This window comes from Xenopus laevis, chromosome 6L (genome assembly GCF_017654675.1).
Source record: "Xenopus laevis strain J_2021 chromosome 6L, Xenopus_laevis_v10.1, whole genome shotgun sequence".
In the NCBI taxonomy this organism is placed as follows: Eukaryota; Metazoa; Chordata; class Amphibia; order Anura; family Pipidae; genus Xenopus; species Xenopus laevis.
The window spans coordinates 120484823-120510840 of record NC_054381.1 but is presented as its reverse complement, the minus strand read 5'-3'; the positions used below and the strand labels follow the sequence as shown (position 1 = coordinate 120510840).

Genomic DNA, 26018 nt, shown 5'->3' with positions numbered 1-26018 from the left:
GTATCTTCCCTATTAATAACATGGCATCAATTACAGTTATGGGACCTGTTATCCAAAATGCTCGGGACCCAGGGTTTTCCGGATAACAGGTCTTTCTGTAATTTGGTCTAGAAAATGAAAAAAAAATCACGCAAACATTAAATAAACCACTGTTTTTTCTTCCAGTAAGGATTAATTATATCTTAGTTTGGATTAAGTACAAGGTACTGCTTAATTATTACAGAGAAAAATAAATAATTTTTAAACATTTGGATAATTTGATTAAAATGGAATCTATGGGAGACAGCCTTTACATAATTTGGAGCTTTCTGGATAACAGGTTCCCCTACATGTATAGTATTTTCTGGCCAGGTCGGCAAAATATCAAACATGTGGCAATCCTGAGGGAGGGGGCAAAAAAAGATGGATTCTGCATAAATAAGTTCCTGCTTCATGGACAACAGTAAAAGATGAAATCAAATCTGGACCAACTCGTCTTGCAAAACGCCTTCAATGATTACTGATCAAGTCTAGTTGTTTTCGATTTACCTATCTAGATATACCATAACCTGGATGAATGAAAATCTTCATAGTCATATGGACCAACTCATTACACATGCGTGGAACTGAAAAGATTAATAACGGCTCGTCACCCATTCAAATATGAACCAAACCATTTCAAAACTGATAAAAAAAAAGGCCCTGAAGCCAGACAACTGTAGTAATCATATTGCCAAATAAAGAAGCAACCAATGAAGCCACTGTCCACGATGCCTCATTATGATGCGTATTCCACAAATTAAGCATTATATTTTCAGAGCACACACACATATAGATAGATTAGATAGATTAGATAGATTAGATAGATTAGATAGATTAGATAGATTAGATAGATTAGATAGATTAGATAGATTAGATAGATTAGATAGATTAGATAGATAGATTAGATAGATAGATTAGATAGATAGATTAGATAGATTAGATAGATAGATTAGATAGATAGATTAGATAGATAGATTAGATAGATAGATAGATTAGATAGATAGATAGATTAGATAGATAGATTAGATAGATAGATTAGATAGATAGATTAGATAGATAGATTAGATAGATAGATTAGATAGATAGATTAGATAGATTAGATAGATTAGATAGATTAGATAGATAGATTAGATAGATAGATTAGATAGATAGATTAGATAGATAGATTAGATAGATAGATAGATTAGATAGATAGATTAGATAGATAGATTAGATAGATAGATTAGATAGATAGATAGATTAGATAGATAGATAGATTAGATAGATAGATTAGATAGATAGATAGATTAGATAGATTAGATAGATAGATTAGATAGATAGATTAGATAGATAGATTAGATAGATAGATTAGATAGATAGATTAGATAGATAGATTAGATAGATAGATTAGATAGATAGATTAGATAGATTAGATAGATAGATTAGATAGATAGATTAGATAGATAGATTAGATAGATAGATTAGATAGATAGATTAGATAGATTAGATAGATAGATTAGATAGATTAGATAGATAGATTAGATAGATTAGATAGATTAGATAGATAGATTAGATAGATAGATTGGATAGATAGATTAGATAGATAGATTAGATTAGATAGATTAGATAGATAGATTAGATAGATAGATTAGATAGATAGATTAGATAGATAGATTAGATAGATAGATTAGATAGATAGATTAGATAGATAGATAGATAGATATGCCAGGGCACCCTAGACTTTTATTATACTATTGATATCATTACAGAACTTTTACTTGAATTGATAACTATGAATGCCAATCCCTACAGGATTTGCTTATCAGTAACCTCAAATACAAAGATTTATACTACAGATAGTTTGCATGCAGGCTGGATCTGTGGCCAATTTAGCCACCCAACTGGTAGCCGAACTCAGGCTGATCCTATCGATGGAGACCAGTCAGGAGTAGTTCGCATCAGGCGACAGGATTTGCTATCCTATCTGACAGATATCTGTCAAACAGCCAGTCAAATACTGATCAGACAGGCCATCATTTCTTCCCTGTATTAGGGCCCATAAGCTGACCAGTCGGTCTGAAGCTAGTATTGACCCATCTATTGCCACATTTTGGGGGTAAGGTTATACAGTTTTTAGTAAACAAAGACTGCAAACAAAAGATACTTGTTTTTTTAAAATGTAATAAGAGTATATTATTATGAAAATGGTTTATTTACATGAAGCAGGGTATTACACAAGCTGTTTTATGCAATATCTGTTTAAAGAGACCTACATTGTTCAAGGGCATAGTTTTCCTTTAACCCCATATGTAATAAAAAGGCACTATGTTTTCTCAGGAGCAGTAACCCATAGCAACCAATAAGATGTTTGCTTTTAAAAAGGTAAATGCTATCTGCTGATTGCTATGGGTTTCTGCCCCGGGGCAAACTTAGTGCCTTTTATTACATAACCCCCTTATGAGCTAATGGATACAGAGAATGGAGCTGCTATGGAGAATCTGGAAGGTAATATGTTAAAGGAATTGTTCAGTATAAAAATAATAACTAGGTAAATAGATAGGCTGTGCAAAATAAAAAATGTGTCTAATATAGTTAGTTTTTGAAAAATGTAATGTATAAAGGCTGGAGTGACTGGATGTGTAACATAATAGCCAGAACACTCTCTTGGTTTCCACTGATTGGTTACCAGGCAGTAGCCAATCAGTGACTTGAGGAGGGGCCACATGGGTCATAACTGTTGCTTTTGAATCTGAGCTGAATGCTAAGGATTATTTGCAAACTCACTGAACAGTTGTTTCCCATGTGGCCCCCGTTCAAGTCACTGACTAACTCAGAGTTAGAGAGCTGAAAAGCAGGAAGTTGGGTTATTTTACGTTATATTAGACATCCAGTCACTCCAGCCTTTATAGATTACATTTTTGGCTAACTAACTACATTAGAAACCTTTTTTTTTTTTTTTTTTGCACGGCCTATTTACACAGTTTTTATTTTTACACTGAACTCTTCCTTTAATAATAATTTATATTAACTTGTATATAAGCGAAAGTGTTAAGACCATTTCTACACAATATCCACTTACAGTATACAGACGTCAGATAAAACAAGGCCAGCAACTTTGTGAACTGTACTGACCTTGGCCTTTTCTAGGTGCAGGGCATGATATTCAGTTTCTCTCTTTTTTTGCCTGGAACTACTGTGCCCCTCACTAATCAGCATTACTTCTTTTAGAAAGAGACATCTTTTAAGCTTTTGATTACACAGCAGCCAAATCCCAATATTAGTTTCTGCATGCTTTCATGCGATGCACCAATTAGACATCTGAAACTAGTTTAGCCTTTGCAGTTCATGGGCTTTGCAAAGACTCCAAAACACATCTTATTCCCATGTTGATAATAAGACTACTATAATCCTTTTCTGTGGATTAGATGATTTGGCATACATTAAGTATGCCAAATGCAAATGAGCCCGGAGCTTTGTGATGAAATTCTACTGCTACATAAACAAAATAAGTCAATTCAAATATACAACTGCAATGTTTTTCTTCTGCAGATAAACTTAAAATGTGTATTTCAACAGTATCGAGTCACCAAAATACAAAATTAGAGAAATATTTCATGTGTCTAGGAGAATTGCATGCCTTCACTATACAAGGGTATGGGCAAAGCAGCACATTTCCTTTAATCTGAACTATTCTGCCTACATTAAATGCAAGTTGCAAGAGCCTATGGAACTGTATAATGACACTAGAATGCTTCATAAATCTGATTAAAGTTAGTGTAGGCCTGGCCAGACCAGGGATGATTTGACATAGTTTGCCAGCTTGAATATATTGCAATATATGGACAAACAGTCCTGTGTATTGGGAAGGGCCCATTTAGTAGCTTTCTGCACAAAATATCTACAATAAATTGATATGGGTCAGTGCAAAGGATCACTATTTGGTGGTAAGCACAACGTTCTCTTTAGCTCTTATGATCCAAGGAAGTCAGATCTCTGACCATAAAATGGAATAACCTTTGAATCCAGTATGTATGAGAAACCACTTCGACCTGTGCAGCAACTGGTATCCCAGTTCTAAAGATGTAGCCCACTGTAATAGGCACCAGGGCGCCATATACTATGTTTATAAGAGCCCTGTTAATGAAAATTAAAACTGAAATTACCACTTTGCCCACTACCAGTTTTGGAAGAGCAAATTGTCCAGTCATGAAAAGTTACATGAAATTAACTTTGGAACAGTTGTAGGGGCCCAGTTCTACACAAACTCAGCAGTACATTAGCCCCTAGGACAAGGTCCTGAGCTGCTTCCAAGTGACATGTGCATCTACACTAGTCTTGAATATAAGGCTGGTGGCTAATTAGCCCAGGTAATGTATGGCCAGAGTGAGGGGACCACTGCCATGCCTAGACTATTCTTGGAGCAATGGTCTGATACCCAGTTAAGCTATTTTGAATGCAGAGCTGAACTTGAAACAACGTTTTTTTGCTAAACGTACTTCCCAGGGGTAAATGAATTCTATGGGTTAGTGCAAAGGATCACTTTTTTTTCTGTCTGCATAAGTTATGCTGTCACACCAACATTACACCAAAACATTCAGACATTTCAATATTAAATACAACGTACTAACACTTTTCCATTGGATCACAAGATTTTGTTTGTTTAGAAATCCTGGTATTCTTTAACCCTTGTTTAAATGTCACGGAGTGCTGGGAGCTGTAATGTAGCAACATCTTGTTGCCCTTATTTAAAGGAACCTTCATTATAAAAATCAAAACGAGGTAAATAGATAGGCTGTGCAAACAGAATAGCCAGAACACTACTTCCTGCTTTGCAGCTCTCTCGGTTTCCACTGATTGGTTATCAGGCAGTAACCAATCAGTGACTTAAGGGGGGGCACATGGGTCATAAAAGTTTAATAGTCAAATTAAAAATATTCCCAGGGTATAGATTTGATAAATCTTGAAATTCTAATTCAAATTTGAATTGAGTTTGGATAATTCACAATTCAAATTTGAGTTTTGACCAAAAAAAATTTAGAAAAATCGAATTCGAATTTCTGATCAACCCTTAAAAAATCTGCCCCTAGATGTAGTAATTGCTACGTATATGGGCGTTCTAGAGGGCAATGGTACAGCCTAATGTTAGATTCTCTGGTGCTTTGGGAGGCCAGCGTCACCCTGAATAATAATATTGACTGCTGGGAGTCATGAATCATAGAACGAGCAATGACCCCATAGATTTGATGTCACTAAAATAAAGAGCACCCTTAATTTCTGGCCACTACAGTATATACTCGAGTATAAGTCAAGTTTTTCAGCAGCCAAAATAAGCTAAAAAAGTCTACCTCGGCTTATACTCGAGTCATTACGGTACCTAGTTGATCAACGCGACGTTCCCCCGGCAGTTCGCACACTTCCTGATTATGCCCATCTCCTAGCACAGCAGCCTCCTATAGCGCCGCCCTCTACTCGAAGAGCTGCTCCTTAGCGACCCGTGATTGACTGCCTAGCAGCTACGACCATGAGGGTTACGACGTCTGTCATCACTCAGTCCCGCCGTCAGCCGCACGTCAGGGAAGGGCGGATCGTTTTGCTTGTGCGATTGCGCTGTGTTTTGGCTCGTACCCCTGCAGGGCGAATAATAACAGCAAGCCTCATCATGTTGCTGTGCAGTGTCAATGCAGCTGCAAGGAGCACTTTATGCTGCGCAATGGGGGAGCTGCCTTATTAAAAAGGGAATGACAGGCAACAAAAGTGTATCTACTAAGGAACGTATAAGCCAATGATTTTCTGCTGGATTCATTGCAGTCATCTCCTGGAAAGCCTTAACCGTGCCCTCACCTCCCTCCCTTTCCTCTACTGCATGGATGTTAGTTATTCACCTACTGTATTCTCCCTTGCTGTGAACTGCTGGAGCAGGCATCCTCACCCTATGGCCTATATGTACTACAACTCCCAGCATTCCCCATAAACCCTTTCAGGCGAGATCTGTAGTTTACCAACTGCACGAGAGGTTAAAAATGTATGATCCATACGCCAAACTGTGTAATCTGTCTGTGTCACTGCTTTGGCCTCAGTCTTTTGGGCTGTGTGTAGAATAAAGTGCATGGAATTGCTATTTAAATATATATGGAGAGGACTGCTTGTTTTTCCATATGTAGCATGGGAGGAAAATTACCAGTAGCTGCTGCATTTCTCACCCTAGGCTTATACTCGAGTCAATAAGTTTTCCCAGTTATTGTAGGTAAAATTAGGTACCTCGGCTTATACTCGGGTCGGCTTATACTCGAGTATATACGGCTTATATGTGCATTAGTTAATATGCCATGCCTTGCAGCAAGGCTTTAACACACACACACACCTTCAAAGATCCACCCCTCGTGTGTACACAATAACAAATAAACATATTTCCTTATGTAAGATATATATATATGTATGTATGTATGTATGTGTGTGTGTGTGTATATATATCCTTGAGAAAGGTCCCCAGGTGGGACCGAAACGTCGGATAACAATGCTGTGTTACCAATAAAAACACTTTATTCACTTCTACAATGAGTGAATGAGTGTGCTGATCCATTACTACAGCATGTATATATATATATATATATATATATATATATATATATATATATATATATATATATAATATCAAAACAGGGGGGTTGTGGGAGCACTCTAAAGGCTTTAAAGTATATATAAGTATAATAAATGCTATTGCATATGTACCCAAAACAGGGGTTATTTTGTTACAAAGTTATGATCATAAAATTGATAAGCCACCATACCACGTCAAGGTAAACCCCGAATGGCGGTCCCTAACTTGTTTTATATTTTATGTGCATTTTAGCATTACCTGTAATCAATGTCCGTTGAACGCTGTTTTTTCACTGATCATAACTTTGTAACAAAATAACCCCTGTTTTGGGTACATATGCAATAGCATTTATTATACTTATATATATACTTTAAAGCCTTTAGAGTGCTCCCACAACCCCCCTGTTTTGATATTGTATATTTAGCCAGGAGCTGTGGCATAGCTTCAGTAGTTGTAGCACCCCATACCCCCCCTTTAAACTAGTGGTGATCCTATGCTTTTAAAATTGGGCGTTTGTTTTGGGAATATCTCTCCTTTAAAAGCCTGATTGCTGGCTGGGGAGGATTTAGCCCTCAGTGAAAAAACAGCGTTCAATGGACATTGATTACAGGTAATGCTAAAATGCACATAAAATATAAAACAAGTTAGGGACCGCCATTTGGGGTTTACCTTGACGTGGTATGGTGGCTTATCAATTTTATGATCATAACTTTGTAACAAAATAACCCCTGTTTTGGGTACATATGCAATAGCATTTATTATACTTATATATATACTTTAAAGCCTTTAGAGTGCTCCCACAACCCCCCTGTTTTGATATTGTATATTTAGCCAGGAGCTGTGGCATAGCTTCAGTGGTTGTAGCACCCCATACCCCCCTTTAAACTAGTGGTGATCCTATGCTTTTAAAATTGGGCGTTTGTTTTGGGAATATCTCTCCTTTAAAAGCCTGATTGCTGGCTGGGGAGGATTTAGCCCTCAGTGAAAAAACAGCGTTCAATGGACATTGATTACAGGTAATGCTAAAATGCACATAAAATATAAAACAAGTTAGGGACCGCCATTTGGGGTTTACCTTGACGTGGTATGGTGGCTTATCAATTTTATGATCATAACTTTGTAACAAAATAACCCCTGTTTTGGGTACATATGCAATAGCATTTATTATACTTATATATATACTTTAAAGCCTTTAGAGTGCTCCCACAACCCCCCTGTTTTGATATTGTATATTTAGCCAGGAGCTGTGGCATAGCTTCAGTGGTTGTAGCACCCCATACCCCCCCTTTAAACTAGTGGTGATCCTATGCTTTTAAAATTGGGCGTTTGTTTTGGGAATATCTCTCCTTTAAAAGCCTGATTGCTGGCTGGGGAGGATTTAGCCCTCAGTGAAAAAACAGCGTTCAATGGACATTGATTACAGGTAATGCTAAAATGCACATAAAATATAAAACAAGTTAGGGACCGCCATTTGGGGTTTACCTTGACGTGGTATGGTGGCTTATCAATTTTATGATCATAACTTTGTAACAAAATAACCCCTGTTTTGGGTACATATGCAATAGCATTTATTATACTTATATATATACTTTAAAGCCTTTAGAGTGCTCCCACAACCCCCCTGTTTTGATATTATATATATATATATATATATATATATATATATATATATATATATATATATATATATTGTGTATAGTTTAACATTTTCATTGGTTCCACTAATATAAACAGCAAACAGAACATTTTTTTATTTCCCACCATTTATATGTAAATCAGGTAATTGTGTCCGTAGCTAGAAAAATACAATAACCAGGCTTTTATGGCTTCTGCTGGTCAGCGACATTCCAGTTTTTACTAGAGAGATTCAGTACTAAGGATTTGGACAATAATAAATACAGGATGTTTAGCTTCTGGCTCCTTCAGTATAGAGGAGCAGATACAACCAGATTTAACTGCTTTGATTATCGTACAGGCAGCAGCCCTTTGGTTGAGAACCGGAAGCTCAGATAATAAATACCTAAATGAGAACACCACACACAGGACAAACTCCAGCCAGTAGAACCTGTCTGTGTCATCAGCATCACTTCCAGCAAACCATGGCACTCAGCCAGCCTCATCCAAAAAGATACATCCACAAGAAAAAAAAAAATGTATAAAAAAAAAAAAAGAGCAAGAAATGATACAATAAAAACAGTTTTTATACAAAGTAACTACAAGAATAATTACATCAGTAAGCCAGATATCTACAGTTTGTGAAATATTTCAGGTCTTGTGAAGCAAATTAATTTGGCAATATGCTTTCATTGAAAAAAAAAAAAAAAAAAAAAAAAAAATTTACATTTTGGTTGTGGCAATACCATGCTCATTCTTAAGCAGATCAGGATGAATTCTGGGAAAGAAGTCAAGGATCCACTTCCCTGGCTATACATATAAGCCTGGCTGTGTTTTGACATCGGCAATTAAAAGCACTGTCAAAAGCAGTGTTTTGACATCCTGTGGTTAAGATTCAGTATTCCATAGAAACTGAAATATAGGATAAACAGGATAAATTAGTTAATGCCATTGGATCAGTACTTTTTTACATGGGGACTGGGATAATATTATTACACATCTTCTGCCTGAAAATCCAGTCAACCATACATGGTTTATTCTCCAATTCAAGACTGACTTTGTGTCTGTTAATTGAGTGGCCCGTAAAAGTATGTGAAATTCAGCAGCCCAACAGAGGTGGCCTCTACGACAGTTAATGATCGGTTTTCCCCAATTAAGCAGATGATTCATTCTCTTCCTTCAAGCAAGTGGGTAAAATAACTGGTACTGCTTCTGTACGTCAATAATAGAAAATACAGTGCACTAGCACGCAAGTTTGCTCCAATTCCTTGGAAAGAATAAGCATTATGCAAGTGAGCAATGAATCACATCCAGTAGCCCAAAAAAGGGTACAGGATTAGAGATGAGCGAAATTTTCGGCAAATTTCGCAGCAAAAATGACGCCCACAGACTCTAATGGGTGTAGAAAATTACTCTGTGTCAAAAAGGTTGTCGTCCATAGACTTCAATGCATTTTGGCAAATTTTCAGGTTAGATTCGCCCATCACTATACAGGATGATTAAGTATTTCTAAGTGATGATTAAGTACAAATTGAAAATGTAAGACTTAAAATAAATCTCTATACCTGAACTTAAAGTAACAGTAACATCAAAAAATAAGTGTTTTAAAGTAATAAAAATAGAATGCAGTGTTGCCCTGCATTGGTAAAACTGCTGTGTTTGCTTTAGAAATACTACTATTGTTTATATAAATAAGCTGCTGTGTAGCAATGGGGGCAGCCATTCAAAGGAGAAAAGGCTAAGGTTACACTATTTAACCTGTGCCAAATAGCCTTTTTTTCAATTCCAGCTACACAGCAGCTTGTTTATATGAACTACAGTAGTGTTTCTGAAGCAAACACCTCAGGCATGGGACCAGTTATCCAAAATAGTCAGGACCTGGCGTTTTCCATATAATGGATCTTTCTACCTTAAGTCTACTAGAAAATCATGTAAACAGTAAATAAACCAATAGGATTGTTTTCCTTCCAATAAGGATTAATAATGTCTTAGTTTCGATAAAGTACAAGGTACAGTTTTATTTTTACACAGATAAAGGAAATCATTTTAAAAGATCTGGATAAAACGGAGTTTTCATAATTCGGCGCTTTCTGCATAAGGGGTTTCCGGATAACAGATTCCCATACCTGTCTTTTCATTACTTTAAAACACTTTAATTTTTTGGTGTTACTGTCATAAATACAAGAACCAGAATACATTCTGCTGTATTTGAAATGATAACTGAACAGTAGCACAAAAACGCACATCCACATTTTTACATGATTACACCAGTTTGCAGCATGCAACTTTATCAATGTATAGAGAAAGGAAGGTATTTTTAAGTGCTTTGTCACATGAAAGAGAGGCAATTTAAATGACTTGAAAGATTTTTAAGAGCAGCAATCTCTATAAGCAGACCTTGTTCTATATAAAGATAAGTTTCCCTAATATAGATAACTTGCTTCAATATTAATTCCTAAGTCTCTTATCTTGGTTACATGTTTTAGAATTGTGTTCATGAATTCAAGGCTTTGCAACAAGGTTATCTATGTACATCACAAGATTTTCGCCCCAGAACCATGCATTTATTTGAATAAGAGGACTGGAATATAAATGGGAAAGGCCTGAATAGAAAAGTAATTAAATAGCAGCAATAACAATACATGTAGCCTACATTACATTTGTTTTTAGATGGGGTCAGTGACCCCCATTTGAAAGCTGGAAAGAATCAGAAGAAGGAAAATACATTTATAAAAACTATAAGAGAGGAAAAATTAAGGCCAATTGAAAAGTTGCTTAGAATTGACCATGCTATAACACCCTAAAACTTAAAGGTGAACCATCCCTTTAAGTCTCTATCACGTTCACACACACACGCTCGGGTGAGTATTACCAGGAATCAAATAACCTGCCTGCATGTTTTTGCAGTATGGGGAAAAGAACATGTAAGCACAGGGAGAAAAAACACACCTTGATTGGCTCCTGAAAAACGCCTATAGTGTGTGTGAATGGGATAGGGACCTTTGACTGCAAGTTCTAACTAGGACAGGGACTGATGTGAATTATGTATCTCTGGTAAGTGCTACATAAACAGGAAATACGAAAAAAATAGTAATAGAAAATAAAAATATACAGTAGGCACCAGGATTACTCTGCTCTCGCTGTAACTCCTCAGGAGCCAACTTTCTTCATATAATTTGTTCTGTGGGCATGGTGTGATCACACCAAGCCTGCTGAATTACCTCTGCTATTCCCAATTGCCCCTTAAAAAGCTTCCACTAATTCCACTAAATCAAAAGGATAATTAATCTGTGTAGTATTTTACTGTTTATGGCACACAGTATTCTATTTTGTGTTGGGTATTGCTTTACACAATAGAAGCCATGGGTCATTTTAACATTAAAATAATGAGTACTTTTAAAATGTACTATTTTTATTTTAAAAGTAAACAGGTCTATTTGAAGTTCAGACAGTCAGCATCCCTGTCTGTGCAGTGAACCCTAGGGTTACTGTGACAAAAGTTTGGCATTAGTTGTTTAGCAATGCCATATCTCATAAAATGAATGTAAGGGACGTTAATGTCACATCATTCTTTGAATTTAGGTCTCCTTTAAAAGCTAAGATTTTACAGTCCAAGAAAATGCACAAGTCTCTCCCCTGCAGAAACCGTTACTGCCATTTAACAGTAACAGTAAATTTGCAGAGCAATATTAAAGAAAGAAAAAAAAAAACAAGAATATACATTTTCTATGTAACATTGCTGCCCTCTGCTGGAGATCTAAAAATATACCTAGCCATAAAATGCAAAATTCAAAGACATGATTAAAATACCAGAAATGTACATACTTTAGAGGGTTCCGCCTCTTTCAGTAGCTGGGAGTCAGTAGCTTTGCTGGATGAGGACTCAGAATCACATATTTCTACAGCACTTTCAGCTGCATCAGAAAATTTATGATTTTCCTCCTCAGAATCACTCTCATATTGCCAGCCAGTGATCTCAGGGACGTCATCTAAAGAAGCACACGCCATTTAGTTTACCCACTCTCCAAGCACCAGAGGCCTGAATGCCACCAAGTGATACTTTTTTTTTCTCATTGGCGAGAACCAACATCTTAAAACAATCATCCTTACCCTGTATTCCATAACACTTACTTTCAGGATCAGCCTTAGAGGCAGACAAGTCCAGGCAGTATTTTCCCTTAAGAAAGGTTTGACTAGCAAATCCAAGTTGGGAATTAAACTCTTTACTTCCATCATTTGATAACTCACTGTCACTGGAGCTCCACACAATTGGTGCTGTGTTTGTAACATTATGATCTGGAGGAGGAGAAAACATTCACAAGAAATATATAGTGTTGTACAGGATTATAAAACATAAGTAAAATATTGAATGACCTTAGTAATGTTGCTTGTGTAGATGCAATGATTACAGTGTTATGGCTGTTCCAAGTCAGCCTTTTGTCTTATGTGTTAAGTGGAAGACCAGGAATACCTGGTGGAATACCTCAGTCACCCAACCATAAGCCTATGATCCAGTGGTATTACATAAGAACATTTACCCAATTACATTTACCCAGTTACCAAAAGCAGCAGACATTTGGTTTGCTATAAGTTACTGGAATATAACAAAGTACTGTGTGAAAAAAGCAATTATATCTTCCCACCTTGCCCCACTACATACGTGGTCAAATCAGATACAGAATCAACCGCTCAGCAATCATAATAATCCTAATGGGATCTTAAATTGAATTCCAAACAACCCATCATTAAAATTTCCCAATCTGGCTTATTTCCTGCTGTACATTAGATCACTACTACGATCAATGTTTACAAGGTGACAGCAGAGAGAAAACACTATTTATAGTACATATTGCATTTGACAAGTGAAGGATATGTCTGACCCAATTAATAATGAGTCAACCCAGCGGTTTATTCTATTTACAGCAAAGGGCTTAAGCCCGGTTTTCTGGGCAGTTTTACATAACTCATACAAGCAAGAGGTCAGAACAGTAATAATTACCTTCATCATATACATGAGAGTGTGCTTTGTGCTTGCCAAACAGAGACCTTCTCTCCAATGAAGAAGATGCCTACAGAATGGAATAATACATGACAGTGAGAGAGATAACATTCATAGTTTTAGACAGTGTTCACACATTCAGCAGGACTTTCCAGCACCTATTTCTGTCAAGCATCAGAATATTCAATCAGATGAGCTTCTATACAATATAGAACAAGCCATTTAAAGCACAACAGATTACACTTTCAATAGATCATGGTAACTTAATCTGAGCTGGATCCTCTAGAATGGGGGTCCCCAACCTTTTTAAGCCGTGAGCCATATTCAGATGTAAAAATAGTTTGGTAGCAATGCAAACATGAAAAAATGTTCCTAGGTGGTGCAAAATAAGGGCTGTGATTGGCCATTTGGTAGCCTTATGAGGACTGGCAGCCTGCAAGAGGGTCTGCTTTGCAGTACACCTGATTTTATGCAACCAAAAGTTGTCTACAAGCCAAGAATTCAAAAATAAGCACCTGCTTTGAGGCCACTGGGAGCAACATCCAGTGGGTTGATGAGGAACATGTTGCTCATGGGCCACTGGTTAGGGATTACTGCCCTAGAGGCTTCCAGGAAAACTTGGACGGGGTAACAAATGCATTTATTAACTATTATAATGATCCCTCAAGCCAGGCAATTTCAGTGATTTTTCAGTCTATGTGGGAGTTAGGCTTTAAAGTCTCTTTTTTTGCTTTTTAAAAATACAGCATTTAAAACATTTGCCATTGACCTCAATGTGAATTTTTCTAACTGCTGTTTCATGCAAGGGGCCCTAGGGAGAAGGATTAAAAGCCAATTAACTAGCTCCACTCCAAAGGATCCTTGGCAGGGGTTCCTTTGGGCCACAAACAATTCAGTTTTCCATGAGTGGTTAAATCATAAATAAGGCTACAGACAGCCTTGGCTGAATTTTGGAAGCCGATTCACTGGCTGGCCTCTGCTCCCTTGTGTGTCTAGGGTTGTCACATTCTTGTGCTGACAAAACTGGGCAGTGATGTCATTGGGAGGTGGAGTGATGATGGAACAGAGCGTGGATATGGGTGGGGGGATGAGCAGAGTGGGGAATGGGCAGGGCAGGGGTGGGCCCCTGCTCAAAAGGGAGTGATCAGCCATGGAGAGAGCCAATGAAGAGAGAGAGATTTATAGGTAAGGTCGCTACCCTTACACTAGCTGGTGATGTGCCCGCTTGGCCAATGAAATACCAGCCATGTGGCAACCATACTGAGGTACTGTGTTCCCCAGAACAGATTTCAGTGCAAAAACAAAAGTATGCACCCAGACTGATGCAGTGCTTCTCGGTGCAGATACAGGAGAGGGAGCAGAAGTCAGCCAATCGGATGATTCAGCCCTGTCTGGCAGTAGTCTAGACCACACAGTGCAAGAAAATCAGTGACCAGTGTCAGACTGGCCCACCGGGATACCAGGAAAACTCCCGGTGGGCCCAGGTGTCAGTGGGCCCTTCTACTCACCCAACCATTTGCCTTGTATGCCTATAAAAGAATAAAGAGAAGAAATGGAGGTAGAGACTGATGATAATATTTGAGGAAAAGTGATTAAAAGAATAAAAAAAGTGAATGACAAAAAAAGGAAAAATATTTTGGAGAGTGGGCCTATGGCCAAAGGTTTTCTGGTGGGCCCCAGGCATCCCAGTCTGACACCGTCAGTGACTATAAAAGTGGTAGAAGTAGTAGTAGATATTTAACTGGTAGTCAAAAGACCACAAGTACAGAGTTGTATACAGTTCATCACCACTGGATCAGTCACATGAGAGACGAGCATTAACAATTACATATATAAATACAAAACGTAATTGTTTTAATTAAAGGAGAAGGAAAGTATTTTATTGCCAATAGATTAGCTGCAATAGTGCAAGCTAGAATGCTATATTTATCCTGTAGAATGTTTTACCATACACAGCTCTAGAAACACTGTTTGTTTAGGATAGCAGCTGCAGTATTAGCTTTATATGACATCACTTCCTGCCCGAGTCTCTCCCTGCTCACTCATAGCTCTGGGCTCAGATTACAGCAGAGAAGGGGGGGGGGAAGAGGAGCAAACTGAGCATGCTCACGCCTGGGGCAAGGAGGTTTAAGCCGAAGGCAGGAAATCTGATACAGAAGCCCATGTGTACACAATAGAAAGAAAGAAATGCAGTGTTACTTTGAGGGTTTACTGGTATATTTAGGTGGACCTTTCTGATAAGACTTTCTTAGTTTAACCTTTCATTCTCCTTTAAAGGGCCACTAACACAATTATTAGTGCAGCAGTGTTGGCAAACCTTGCTAAAATGACTAGATTAAAAGGAAGACCCCCCCCCCCAATTGTTAATATAGTAAGGGTATGTTTTTGCCTTTCATTAAGTACCTCAACTCAGAGAGCACTTCTCCAATGGGTGGCTCCCAATAGATAAGCAAACAGCTCCCACAGAGCATATCCACATTTAACAGTTAAACTTCAGGGTTTTTAATTGAGAGTTCAGCTCTAGCTAATGCTGGAGAACATGACATGCTCTTTCTGCAATGAAAAAATCTGCCCCGTGCCTGGCCTATAGACTTGCAGAACTGGGAATAGTGTTAGTGTGAGGCCTTGGTCACACAGAGTGTTGGTTCTCTGCCTGCGTTTTGTAGGCAGGCGGAAAGAAGTGGCCCTGCTCTCTTCCACAGCTACGTATAGCTGCAATGGCAGGCACAGCTTCTGTCTGAGTGCAGCTACACGGAGTAAAGCAGAACAAAGATGAAGCATGAAAATGCCTACTTTTTTTCAATATGATCTCCAATCCACATACCTGCACCCAGACTAAACAAAGCTTTAGAAGAGAGTGGATTTGCTTCTCTCCATCCACCTAAAAAATACAGGTGGAGAGCAGCAGAGCCAACTCTCTATGTCACTAGGGCTTGAGAAAAGATTCTGAGAGGGTAGACAATGTAGCAGCATAAACATGTAGACAATATGTAACTAAAGGGTGAAAAAAATAATCAATTTCTCACAAATTGTACATCATGTTTCTGCTTAAAGCACATTGTTAGACAGATAATATAATTATAGGCAAAAGAAATTAATTACTGCTATTCAATGTTTAGTAGATTCTATTGCAAGCTGAAAGGTTATTCTATCCTAAGCATTTTAAAACATTTAATGCCAAGTAGTCAGTCTACAGCTTGAGGATAGTGGCATCTACTGACCACTGAACAGTATTACAGTCAGCCAGTAATTGTACCACAACAATCTGTGCTGGCCATTTCCTTAAATTCCCTTAAGGGCAGAGGCACACTCGATTCGGGGACAAATCTCCTCTTCTTCGGGGTGACAATCTCCCCGAACTGCCTCCCCTTCGGCTAGAATGTAAATTGTCGGCAGGATGGCACTCTGAGCACTCTGATTTCCGCCCGAAGTTTCCTTGTGAGGCAACTTCGGAAAACTTTGGGAAGGCAGGGGAGCAGGCCAGAGGGGCTGCTATAAAGTGCTATAGAAAGTCAGTATTTAGTGGGCTGGTGGGGGCTGTTTGGGCCTCTGTGTACCTGAAATGCCAGGGCCTATTATAATTATCAGTCCAGACCTGCAGGGGGGCAGTTAGGGGAGATTAGTCGCCCCAAAGAAGAGGAGATTTGTCGCCGGGCGACTAATCTTGACGAATCACAGCATGTTTCTCGGCCCTTAACATTCTTCCTTAGTCAGTTGATTAAAAGCTAGATGAGTCCTAGAAAGACATAAAAGAATTCTAGATGCTGTACAGCATTGCCTGGATTCATACACACCTTCTACATTTTTTTTTGTTCCTCGTAAAATGCGCCTCCGTGGGGCACGGACTTGATTTGTTGAAAGGCACAAGTAATCGGGTAACCATCTCACTAAAGTCCTTTTAGAAGTTATTTTACTTCTAAGTAATGACATGACCTCATATATTTATGCTGAACACAAAGGCTGATTTATCAATTTTCAAGAAAAAAACACATGCAGCTTTTTTATCCACAATTAATATTGAGACATTTGCCCCATATAGCCAAAGGTATGTGGACATATGCCTGTGCAACATCTAATTTCAAAACCAAGAGAATGAGAAGATTTTACCCTCTACTCCTCTGGATCCTACTGGATTTAGAACAATGTTGGTGGAATTTGCTTTCAATAAGCCAAAAGAGAATTAGTAAAGTTGGGCACTCATGTTGGTGATCTGGTCTGATTCACAAATTCCAGTTCATCCCACAGGTGTTCAGTTGGATTGGGGCTTTGTGCAGGCCATCACGTTTTTCCCACTGCCATCTCAGCAAATCTATTTTGAATGGACTTTACTGTGCAAAGGGTTTTAAACTGCTCAAACATCAAAGGGCATGACCCAAACTTTTGACAGTTCTGTGCTTCCTACATTGTGGCAATAATGTTATTGCATAATGAAGTGTTATCTGTGTTGGCCCTGATGGTTATAGTTTAAATAGCCAATTCCAATTATTAGAAGGGGTGTCAACATACCACTGGTTTTATAGTGGATGTGGAAATACTTAAAGGGATACTGTGATGGGAAAAAACATTTTTTTCAAAATGAATCAGTTAATAGTGCTGCTCCAGCAGAATTCTGAAACACTGAAATCCATTTCTCAAAATAGCAAACAGATTTTTTTATATTCAATTTTGAAATCTGACATGGGGCTAGACATTTAGTCAATTTCCCAGCTGCCCCAGGTCATGTGACTTGTGCCTGCACTTTAGGAGAGAAATGCTTTCTGGCAGGCTGCTGTTTTTCCTTATCAATGTAACTGAATGTGTCTCAGTGAGACATGGGTTTTTACTATTTAGTGTTGTTCTTAGATCTACCAGGCAGCTGTTATCTTGTGTTAGGGAGCTGTTATCTGGTTACCTTCCCATTGTTCTTTTGTTTGGCTGCTGGGGGGGAAAAAGGGAGGGGTGATATCACTCCAACTTGCAGTACAGCAGTAAAGAGTGATTGAAGTTTATCAGAGCACAAGTCACATGACTTGGGGCAGCTGGGAAATTGACAATAAGTCTAGCCCCATGTCAGATTTCAAAATTGAATATAAAAAAATCTGTTTGCTCTTTTGAGAAATGGATTTCAGTGCAGAATTCTGCTGGAGCAGCACTATTAACTGATTCATTTTGAAAAAAATTTTTTCCCATGACAGTATCCCTTTAAAGGAACAGTAACATAAAACAATGAAAGCATTTTAAAGTAATAAGTATATAATGCAGTGTTGCCCTGCACTGGTAAAACTGATGTGTTGGCTTCAGAAACACTACTATAGTTTATATAAATAAGCTGTTGTGTACCAATGGGGGCAGCCATTCAAATGAGAAAAGGCTCAGGTTACACAGCAGACAAGCTCTGTAGAACATAATGATGTTATCTGTTATCCACTGTTTAAATTGTGCCTGTGCCTTTTTTCAATTTCCGCCATTGCTACACAGCAGCTTGATATAAACTATAGTAGTATTTCTGAAGCAAACAGATCAGTTTTACCAGTGCAGGATCCCCTGAAGGTCAAATATAGTTTTTACCTTTTCTGCTTGACTGCTGTAAAATCCATCACCGCATCTCTTCCATGCTTTATTGAGGGAAAATGGCTGTAGTGACAGTTCTGTAGGTGGCTTTTTCCCCCCAGAACACACCTCATCTGGAAACAAAGCTTGTACTCGATCTCCAGATCTCTTCCTCTAAGAGAAAAATAAATATATCAATAAAATAAGCATTGTATTAACAGAAATAAATGCAGTACACATTTGGCTGAATTATCACTATTGGGGTATTTTAGAGACGTATTTAAGCTGTTCGTACAGGCAGGGCCGCCATCAGGGGGGGACAGGGGGGACAAGCGTACCGGGCCCGGGCATGAAGGGGGGCCCGGCAGCGCTGCATTTTTTTGAAGATCCGGGCCCCCCTTACGAGCGCCCGAGCCGTACGTCTTGCCTCTTCAGTGCCGAATGCGGAAGTGCCGAAAAGCCGAAGCCGATGCGACGAAAAGACCCGAAGTCACGGAAAAAGCCGAAGTCACGAAGCGCCGAAAAGACCCGAAGTCACGAAAACAGCCGAAGCCGAAGTCCTGAAGCAGCGCAAAGACCCGAAGTCACGAAAACAGCCGAAGCCGAAGTCCTGAAGCGGTGAAAAGACCCGAAGTCACGAAAGGAGGCGAAGTTGAAGTACTGAAGCCATGAGTTCAATTCTACTGAACCACCAATGTATTATTTTAATATTCTATAGGCCCCTGCCACCAATCTTTTTTTTAAAACTTTTGTTTTTGGGGCCCCAATTTTTTTTTTAACTCGTTAAGGGGCCCCTTGCCACCATTGTTTTTTTTTGGGTTTTTTTTTTAAAAAAAATTAATTTTCTTTTTGGTGGCCCCAAATTTTTTAACTTGTAAGGGGGCCCCTGCCACCAGTTTTTTTTTTTTTTTTCAAAAAAAAATTATTTTTTTTTTAAATTTTTTTTGGGGCCCCAATTTGTTTTTAACTTGTAAGGGGGCCCCTGCCACCATTTTTTTTTTTTCAAAAAAATTTTTTTTTCTCCAAATTTTTTTTTTGGGGCCCCAATTTGTTTTTTAACTTATAAGGGGGCCCCTGCCGCCAATGTTTTTTTTTTTTTTCAAAAAAAAATTAATTTTTTTTCAAATTTTTTTTTGGGGCCCCAATTTGTTTTTAACTTATAAGGGGGCCCCTGCCGCCAATGTTTTTTTTTTTTTCAAAAAAAAATTTATTTTTTTTCAAATTTTTTTTTGGGGCCCCAATTTGTTTTTAACTTAGAAGGGGCCCCTGCCACCAATGTTTGTTTATTTTTTAGTTTTTTTTACATTTTTTTTTGTTGGGGCCCCAAGTTTTTTTTAACAGGGGGCCCCTGCCACCAATGTTTTTAAAAAAAAAAAAATGTTAATTTTTATTTTTTGGGGCCCCAATTTTTTTTATAAGGGGGCCCTGACCATCAATAGCTTTTTACAACTTGTGTGGGGGGGGTTACTTTTTTAGCGCTGATGTCTGTGTGGTCTTTTAACTGCGATGTGGGCGGGATATGGGGCGGAGCTTGGTCGTCAGTGTGGGCGGGGCCCAGGGGGCCCCAAAAATTTTGTTGTACGGGGCCCCGTGATTTCTAATGGCGGCCCTGCGTACAGGCACCAAAATACATGTAGCTATGCATTTCTTACCTCTTCCTACAACCAACTTACCAGAAAGTAAAGCTGGCCATAGACGCAAAGATCTGATCGTATGAATCGAGGATTCATACGATTTTCGGAACGTGTGTAGAGAGTCCCGACATTTTTCGTATGGCGGAGATTGGTCGTTTGGTCGATCGGACAGGTTAGAAAATTTCTGTCGGCTGCCGATAATATCTCTGTGTGTATTGCAGATCGTACGATTTTCAGTGGGAGACTGTCACTAGCTTTGGTTGGACATGGATATCGTACGATTGCTGTCAGGGGCAGAACATTGCTGACCTGTTCTTTTACTAATCTGACTGTTAAGACTTTGATCTGAATGGTTAGTGGCGGGTCGGGAGATGGGAAAGTCCGATCGTACGATGATTCGTACGATCGGATCTTTGGATCTATGGCCAGCTTAAAGGTTGCCATACATTGGCCAATATAAGCTGCAGACTCTCTCCCTGCAGGCATTAATAAAGAGTACTCAGATGAAGCATTCATATTAAGCCTATAATATTAGTACCAAGTCTGATTCCCTCTGCCAAGCCTGGGCTCACAGTGAACTGTATAGCTGGGCTGGCTTGCTTACTGAGCTTAAAAGCACTTGCTATGGGTTTTTATATAAACACCACTTTCTCCTAAGGAAATAATGATGTTTAGTTACAATGCAATATGTGTGACACTACCCTCTCTATATGTCATGTATATTTGTAAATTAACTAGGGATGCGCTGAATCCAGGATTGTCATGACTAATTATAACTTTCCAATGATTAATTATGGTTAAGGATTAATCAAGGGAACCAGGTGTCCTCTATACTGCTTGACATTTATCACTGCCTCTCCAAAACCCACTATGAATGCTTTGATGAACAAACACCAGCCGCCATAACTTAATATCATGACAAACTAAAGGCATGTATACCACAATGCACACATTCCCTATGGTGGCTGTTCATGCCCATGAGTCATCTGAATACAGCTGGGTCGGTCATAAAGTAGAAGAGGACTTCGGGCTGGGTTGGGTAGTGGCAGGATAGGATTAGGATAGGGCTCGTTATTAGTTACATGCACAGCGACCCATGTGCCACTAGCAGAAGCCACTAGAACTGCTAGGCAGACTAACTGAATAGCAGTTATGTCCCTATAATGTTCACCCTAGTATTATCATCTTTTATGTATCACCAATATATTTTGCACTCTGCCCTAGTGCAGTTTACTGTCTAACAAAGGGCACACAGTTTGGCCAGGTGCAGTAACCCATAACAACAAAGATGATGTTTGCTTGTAAGCAGGCGTCCAGCAAATGGAATTATTTTTTGCCCCTGTTATTATATAACTGCAGCCCCTATGACATTCATACACAATAGGTCAGCCTATTAGCAATCTGTGGGTACAATAGGTCAGCCGACTGGCAATCTGTGGGTTCTGGCAACTGCCAGAGGGGCTGCTGGAAATTGCCATAGACAGTCACTATGTATTGGGCTGGTGGGGGGCTGCTTGGGCCTCTGTGTACTTGGAATGCCAGGGCCTATTGTGAATCCCAGTCCAGAACTGGTTATCTCTTAGTATGATGTAGAGAATGATATCCTGAGATAATTTGCAATTAGTTTTTATTTTTTTATGATTTTTCGTTTGAGTTATTTCGATTTTTATTCAGCAGCTCTTCAGTTTGCAATTTCAGCAATCAGGTTGCTAGGGTCCATATTACCCTAGCAACAATGCGCCTATTTGAATAAGAGACGGGAATATGATTAGGAGAGGGCCTGATTAGAAAGAGGTGGAAATAAAAGTAGTAATAACAATACATTTGTAGCTTTACAGAGCATTTGTTTTTTTTAGATGGGGTCAGCGTCGGCGACCCCCGTTGAAAGCTGAAAAAAAACAGGATGCGGCAAACAAAAGAACTATAAACAAAACCAATAATAATGAAAGCCAATTGAAAACTTACTTAGACTTGGCCATTGTTTTACTGAAATAACCTCAGCTATATACTCCGCTGAAAAGCCAGTGTACAGAGCTGCCGGCTATATCGCTGCTTCTACTGATTCACTGGGGAGTAGAACTATAGGGTTAGATACACAGCGTGCTGTTGTCAGTGCATTTACTACAGGGCCCTCATTCACCAAAGAAAACGAGGGCAGAATCAGATTCATTACGCTGCAAAGCCGGCGAGAAGCACAGCACTCTGACACTAACACGAATACGGAAATAGGAACAGCATTTACCTTCCCCTGGGGCATCTTTCATCAGTGAAACCACTCTCTGCCCCCAGGAGGGCGCTGTTCAACTCCCATTAGCTGCACTGAGGGCACTTTCACTTTATTCAGCTCCCGGGCCAGCCTGAAGTCGTCTTGATACTTTCCTCTCTTTCTATTGGACAACGATTTCCCGCGAAAGTTCTAATGCTACGGGCTTTGTGTTTGAAAGGCGCATGCGCAGACGTCTTCCAGTACGCTCTGGTGTTTTAGCGTAGTAGTACTCGGCGCTGGAGAGCAGCGTTACAGGCAGCGCGCAGGTCAGGGTCGCCAGGTCTAATTTTCAAAACAAGCCAAGGAGGAGGGGGCAGGAGGTATAGGGACCCCATAAAGTTTTAATACAAGTACAATATCTAGACATTTTGGTGGCCAGCAGATGTTTGCCCCAAAATTGTCTGAAATTGAGGATAAAGTCACTGGAAAATGCTACAATGCTTAAGAGTGATGGGAGAGCCCAACATTTGGTAACTCCCAACTTCTACTCAAGTCAGACCCATTGCATGTGTATATTGTAGTCTTACATTAAACTTGACAGTCGGCAAAATGTTATAAAAAAAAACAACATTACCCAACATGCATTGGGAGATGTAGGCTTGGCACATTGGGACAAGAAAAAACTTTGTCTGGTTTTCAAAGTACAAAACAGCCAAAGGCCCAAAAAGCAGCCCAAATCCGAACCTTGGCTAGTTTGTACTTTCAAAACCCGTCTGGGCCTTAAAATAAGTAACCTGGCAACCCTGGCGTAGGTAGCGCATTAGACATTTTGGCACCAAATCTCACGTGCCCCACATCCATTGGCTGTGAAGATAATAGTGGGGGTGAGACTGAGAGTATAGTCACCAATTTGAAAGGTCTCACTTATTAGGGCAATGATAGGGTATGATATAGGGTTGCCACCTTTTCTGAAAAAATACTGGCCTTCCTATAATTTTTATGGTTTTCCCGATAAATAACATTGGCATCAATCAACATTTTTACCGGGCAGGCCGGTAAAATACCGACCAGGTGGCAACCCTAGGCACATACATTTGTCGCTCATGTTTGGGGAATTAACACTTTTAGTAGAGTTGCCACCTTTTCTGGGGAAAAATATTGGCCTTTCTATGTTTATATAGTTTTTTTCCCCTTTTAAAATTATTGATGTTGAGTGTGGCCAGCAGTGACTAGATGGCCATCCTGTTTGTCATCTGAGGGAAATAACCTCTTGTGCAGGCAACAAAGACCCAAAAATACATTTGTGTCCCTTGGTATTGGAAATGCAATATGTAAGTCACTCTGCAGTCCTCTGTAATCATAGACAAAACAAAATTGTTCCGCAATTTTGCTTGATTATGTGGATTACTCCATGTTAAGCATTTTACATTCGGCGATCAGACTGTATATTCAGGCAGTGGCGGAACTACTGGGGGAGCAGGGGGTGCGAGCGGTCCAGGGTTCGCACCCCCGTAGGGCCCCCCGGCAGCCCGCGCGCCACTGAAATGCGGGCAGTACAGAGTGGGGCGGGGGCCCGGCTGCGAGGTCCCACAGCACCAGGGCCCACCCCCCTCTAGTTACGGTACTGTATTCAGGTGTTTTGTTGCTCACTGTAGAGGTGATTTCCCGTGGACCACAAAGTGCTCAGTCTGTCATTGCCTTTAAAATGTGTTCTGGCACACAAAGACAGGGCCGGAACTAGGTTTAGCAGAAGAGGCACTTGCCTACACCGCAACGATAAGGGATCGGTTGGCAGGTACCTAATAAGTATTTTTTGCCTACCCCTAGTCTTTGTTCGTTGCTCTCTCTAGCTCTGCTCTCCCTCCTCCCCTCTCCTTTACTCCCTTCCCCGCCTTCACTCACCCTCCCCTCCACTACTGCACATGCACGGACAGGGGGCTTGCCTGCCGGGTTGCCTAGGGCACCCTGTTAGCTTGGCCGGCCCTCGCTAGAACTATAGAGAAAGCAGACCCTGGACTGGACTGTGGGCTTTGCTTCTTCTATAGCTTTAAAAAAAAATCTCCAGAGCCAGTGACGTGTGAGGGAGGGTGCCAGAAGTGCATGCAGGTAGCAGTTGCACCGGGCCCCTCCAAAGATTGGTTTGCAAGGGGGCCCTGTGCAGTCTAGATATGCCACTGTTTGTCACTTGTGGTAAATCTGAGCTACAGCAATAACAATTCTAAAAATGCTTTCCCCTTGACCTTGTCTAAGCCTTGGATCACCTTAAGGAACAGTAACACCAAAAAACAAAAGTAATGAAAATATAATGTAAGTATTGTGCCACACTGGTAAAACTAGTGTGTTTGCTTTAGTAAGACTACAATAGTTTATATAAACAAGCTGCTGTGTAGCCATGGGGCCAGCCATTCAAAGCTGAAAAAGGAGAAACGGCACAGGATACACAGCAGATAACATAATCTCTGTAGTATACAGTGGAATTCTTTAGAACTTATCTATCTACTGTGTATCCTGTGCTCGAATGACTGTCCCCATAGCTACACAGCAGCTTGTTTATACATTAAACTATAGTACTGTTTCTGAAGCAAACACACCAGTTTAAGGGCAGAGACACATGGTCAGATTTGGGGTGATTACTCGGAGCACTTAGTTTTCCAAAGTCGTCTGTAGTTTCTTTGTGAGGCAACTTCAGGCGACTTCAGAAAACGAATCGCTCGGAATTCCATTTCGCCGGCAATTTTCATTCTAGCTGGCGGGAAGGCAGTTCACATCATTTGTGATGATCTGGTTTAATTGCAGGAAAATGATAAGAAAGGCCTTTTCATTAAATTAAGCAGGATCACATCAAGTAATGTGTTTTATTTAAGGCAATGGGGATATGTAATAAAATACACTAATTTGCCCAGGAGCTGTAACCCATAGCAACCAATCAGCAGGAAGTTTATACTGGAAACCTGTTTAAAAGCTAATATTTTATTAGTTGCTATTAGTTAATGACCCTGGGCAATTTTAGTGTCTTTTATTACATATGGGGTTATGAGACCTAATGTGAGTTATTAGCCCAGGAAGAATAACTTGTGCTTTAAATGCGGTCTTTTTATTGTTTTTTATTGCATGTTTCATAGCTTTGTTAGCTCTTTTTTCAACTTGTGAAGCAACTTTATATTCGCGTGCAATAGGAGTACTGATTGTTGTAAAAATAGTCATTTGTATCTTTACGTTTTAAGATCATTTGCCCTTTGGCCAAAAAGATACAAGATAACAATAAAACAATGCTCATCTGATTGCACACAGTCCATAAACATAAGAGAGGTCTATCACTGGTTTATGATTACTCAGTTCTATACAGGACCTGCCACCAGAGGGTGCTGGGCAATGGTTTTGAAGAGAGTGTACTATGTTGCTCAGGATTATACCATTTTTCTCAAATTTTAAGGAGAA

General features: G+C 39.5%; 1 protein-coding gene across 1 annotated transcript in view; it reads right to left on the bottom strand.

Moving 5' to 3' along the window:
* spidr.L (scaffold protein involved in DNA repair L homeolog) overlaps window positions 1-22904 on the bottom strand; it is a 205376-nt gene extending 182472 nt beyond the window's left edge. Inside the window, exons 1-5 of the mRNA XM_041566418.1 lie at window positions 22617-22904; window positions 18759-18914; window positions 13212-13281; window positions 12344-12508; window positions 12038-12201 (exon numbers count right to left, since the gene is read on the bottom strand). Of these exons, the coding sequence (XP_041422352.1) occupies window positions 12038-12201; window positions 12344-12508; window positions 13212-13281; window positions 18759-18914; window positions 22617-22631 (570 nt within the window). The 5' untranslated portion in view covers window positions 22632-22904. The remainder of the gene's footprint in view (window positions 1-12037; window positions 12202-12343; window positions 12509-13211; window positions 13282-18758; window positions 18915-22616) is intronic.
* Between the last annotated feature and the right edge of the window lie 3114 nt (window positions 22905-26018).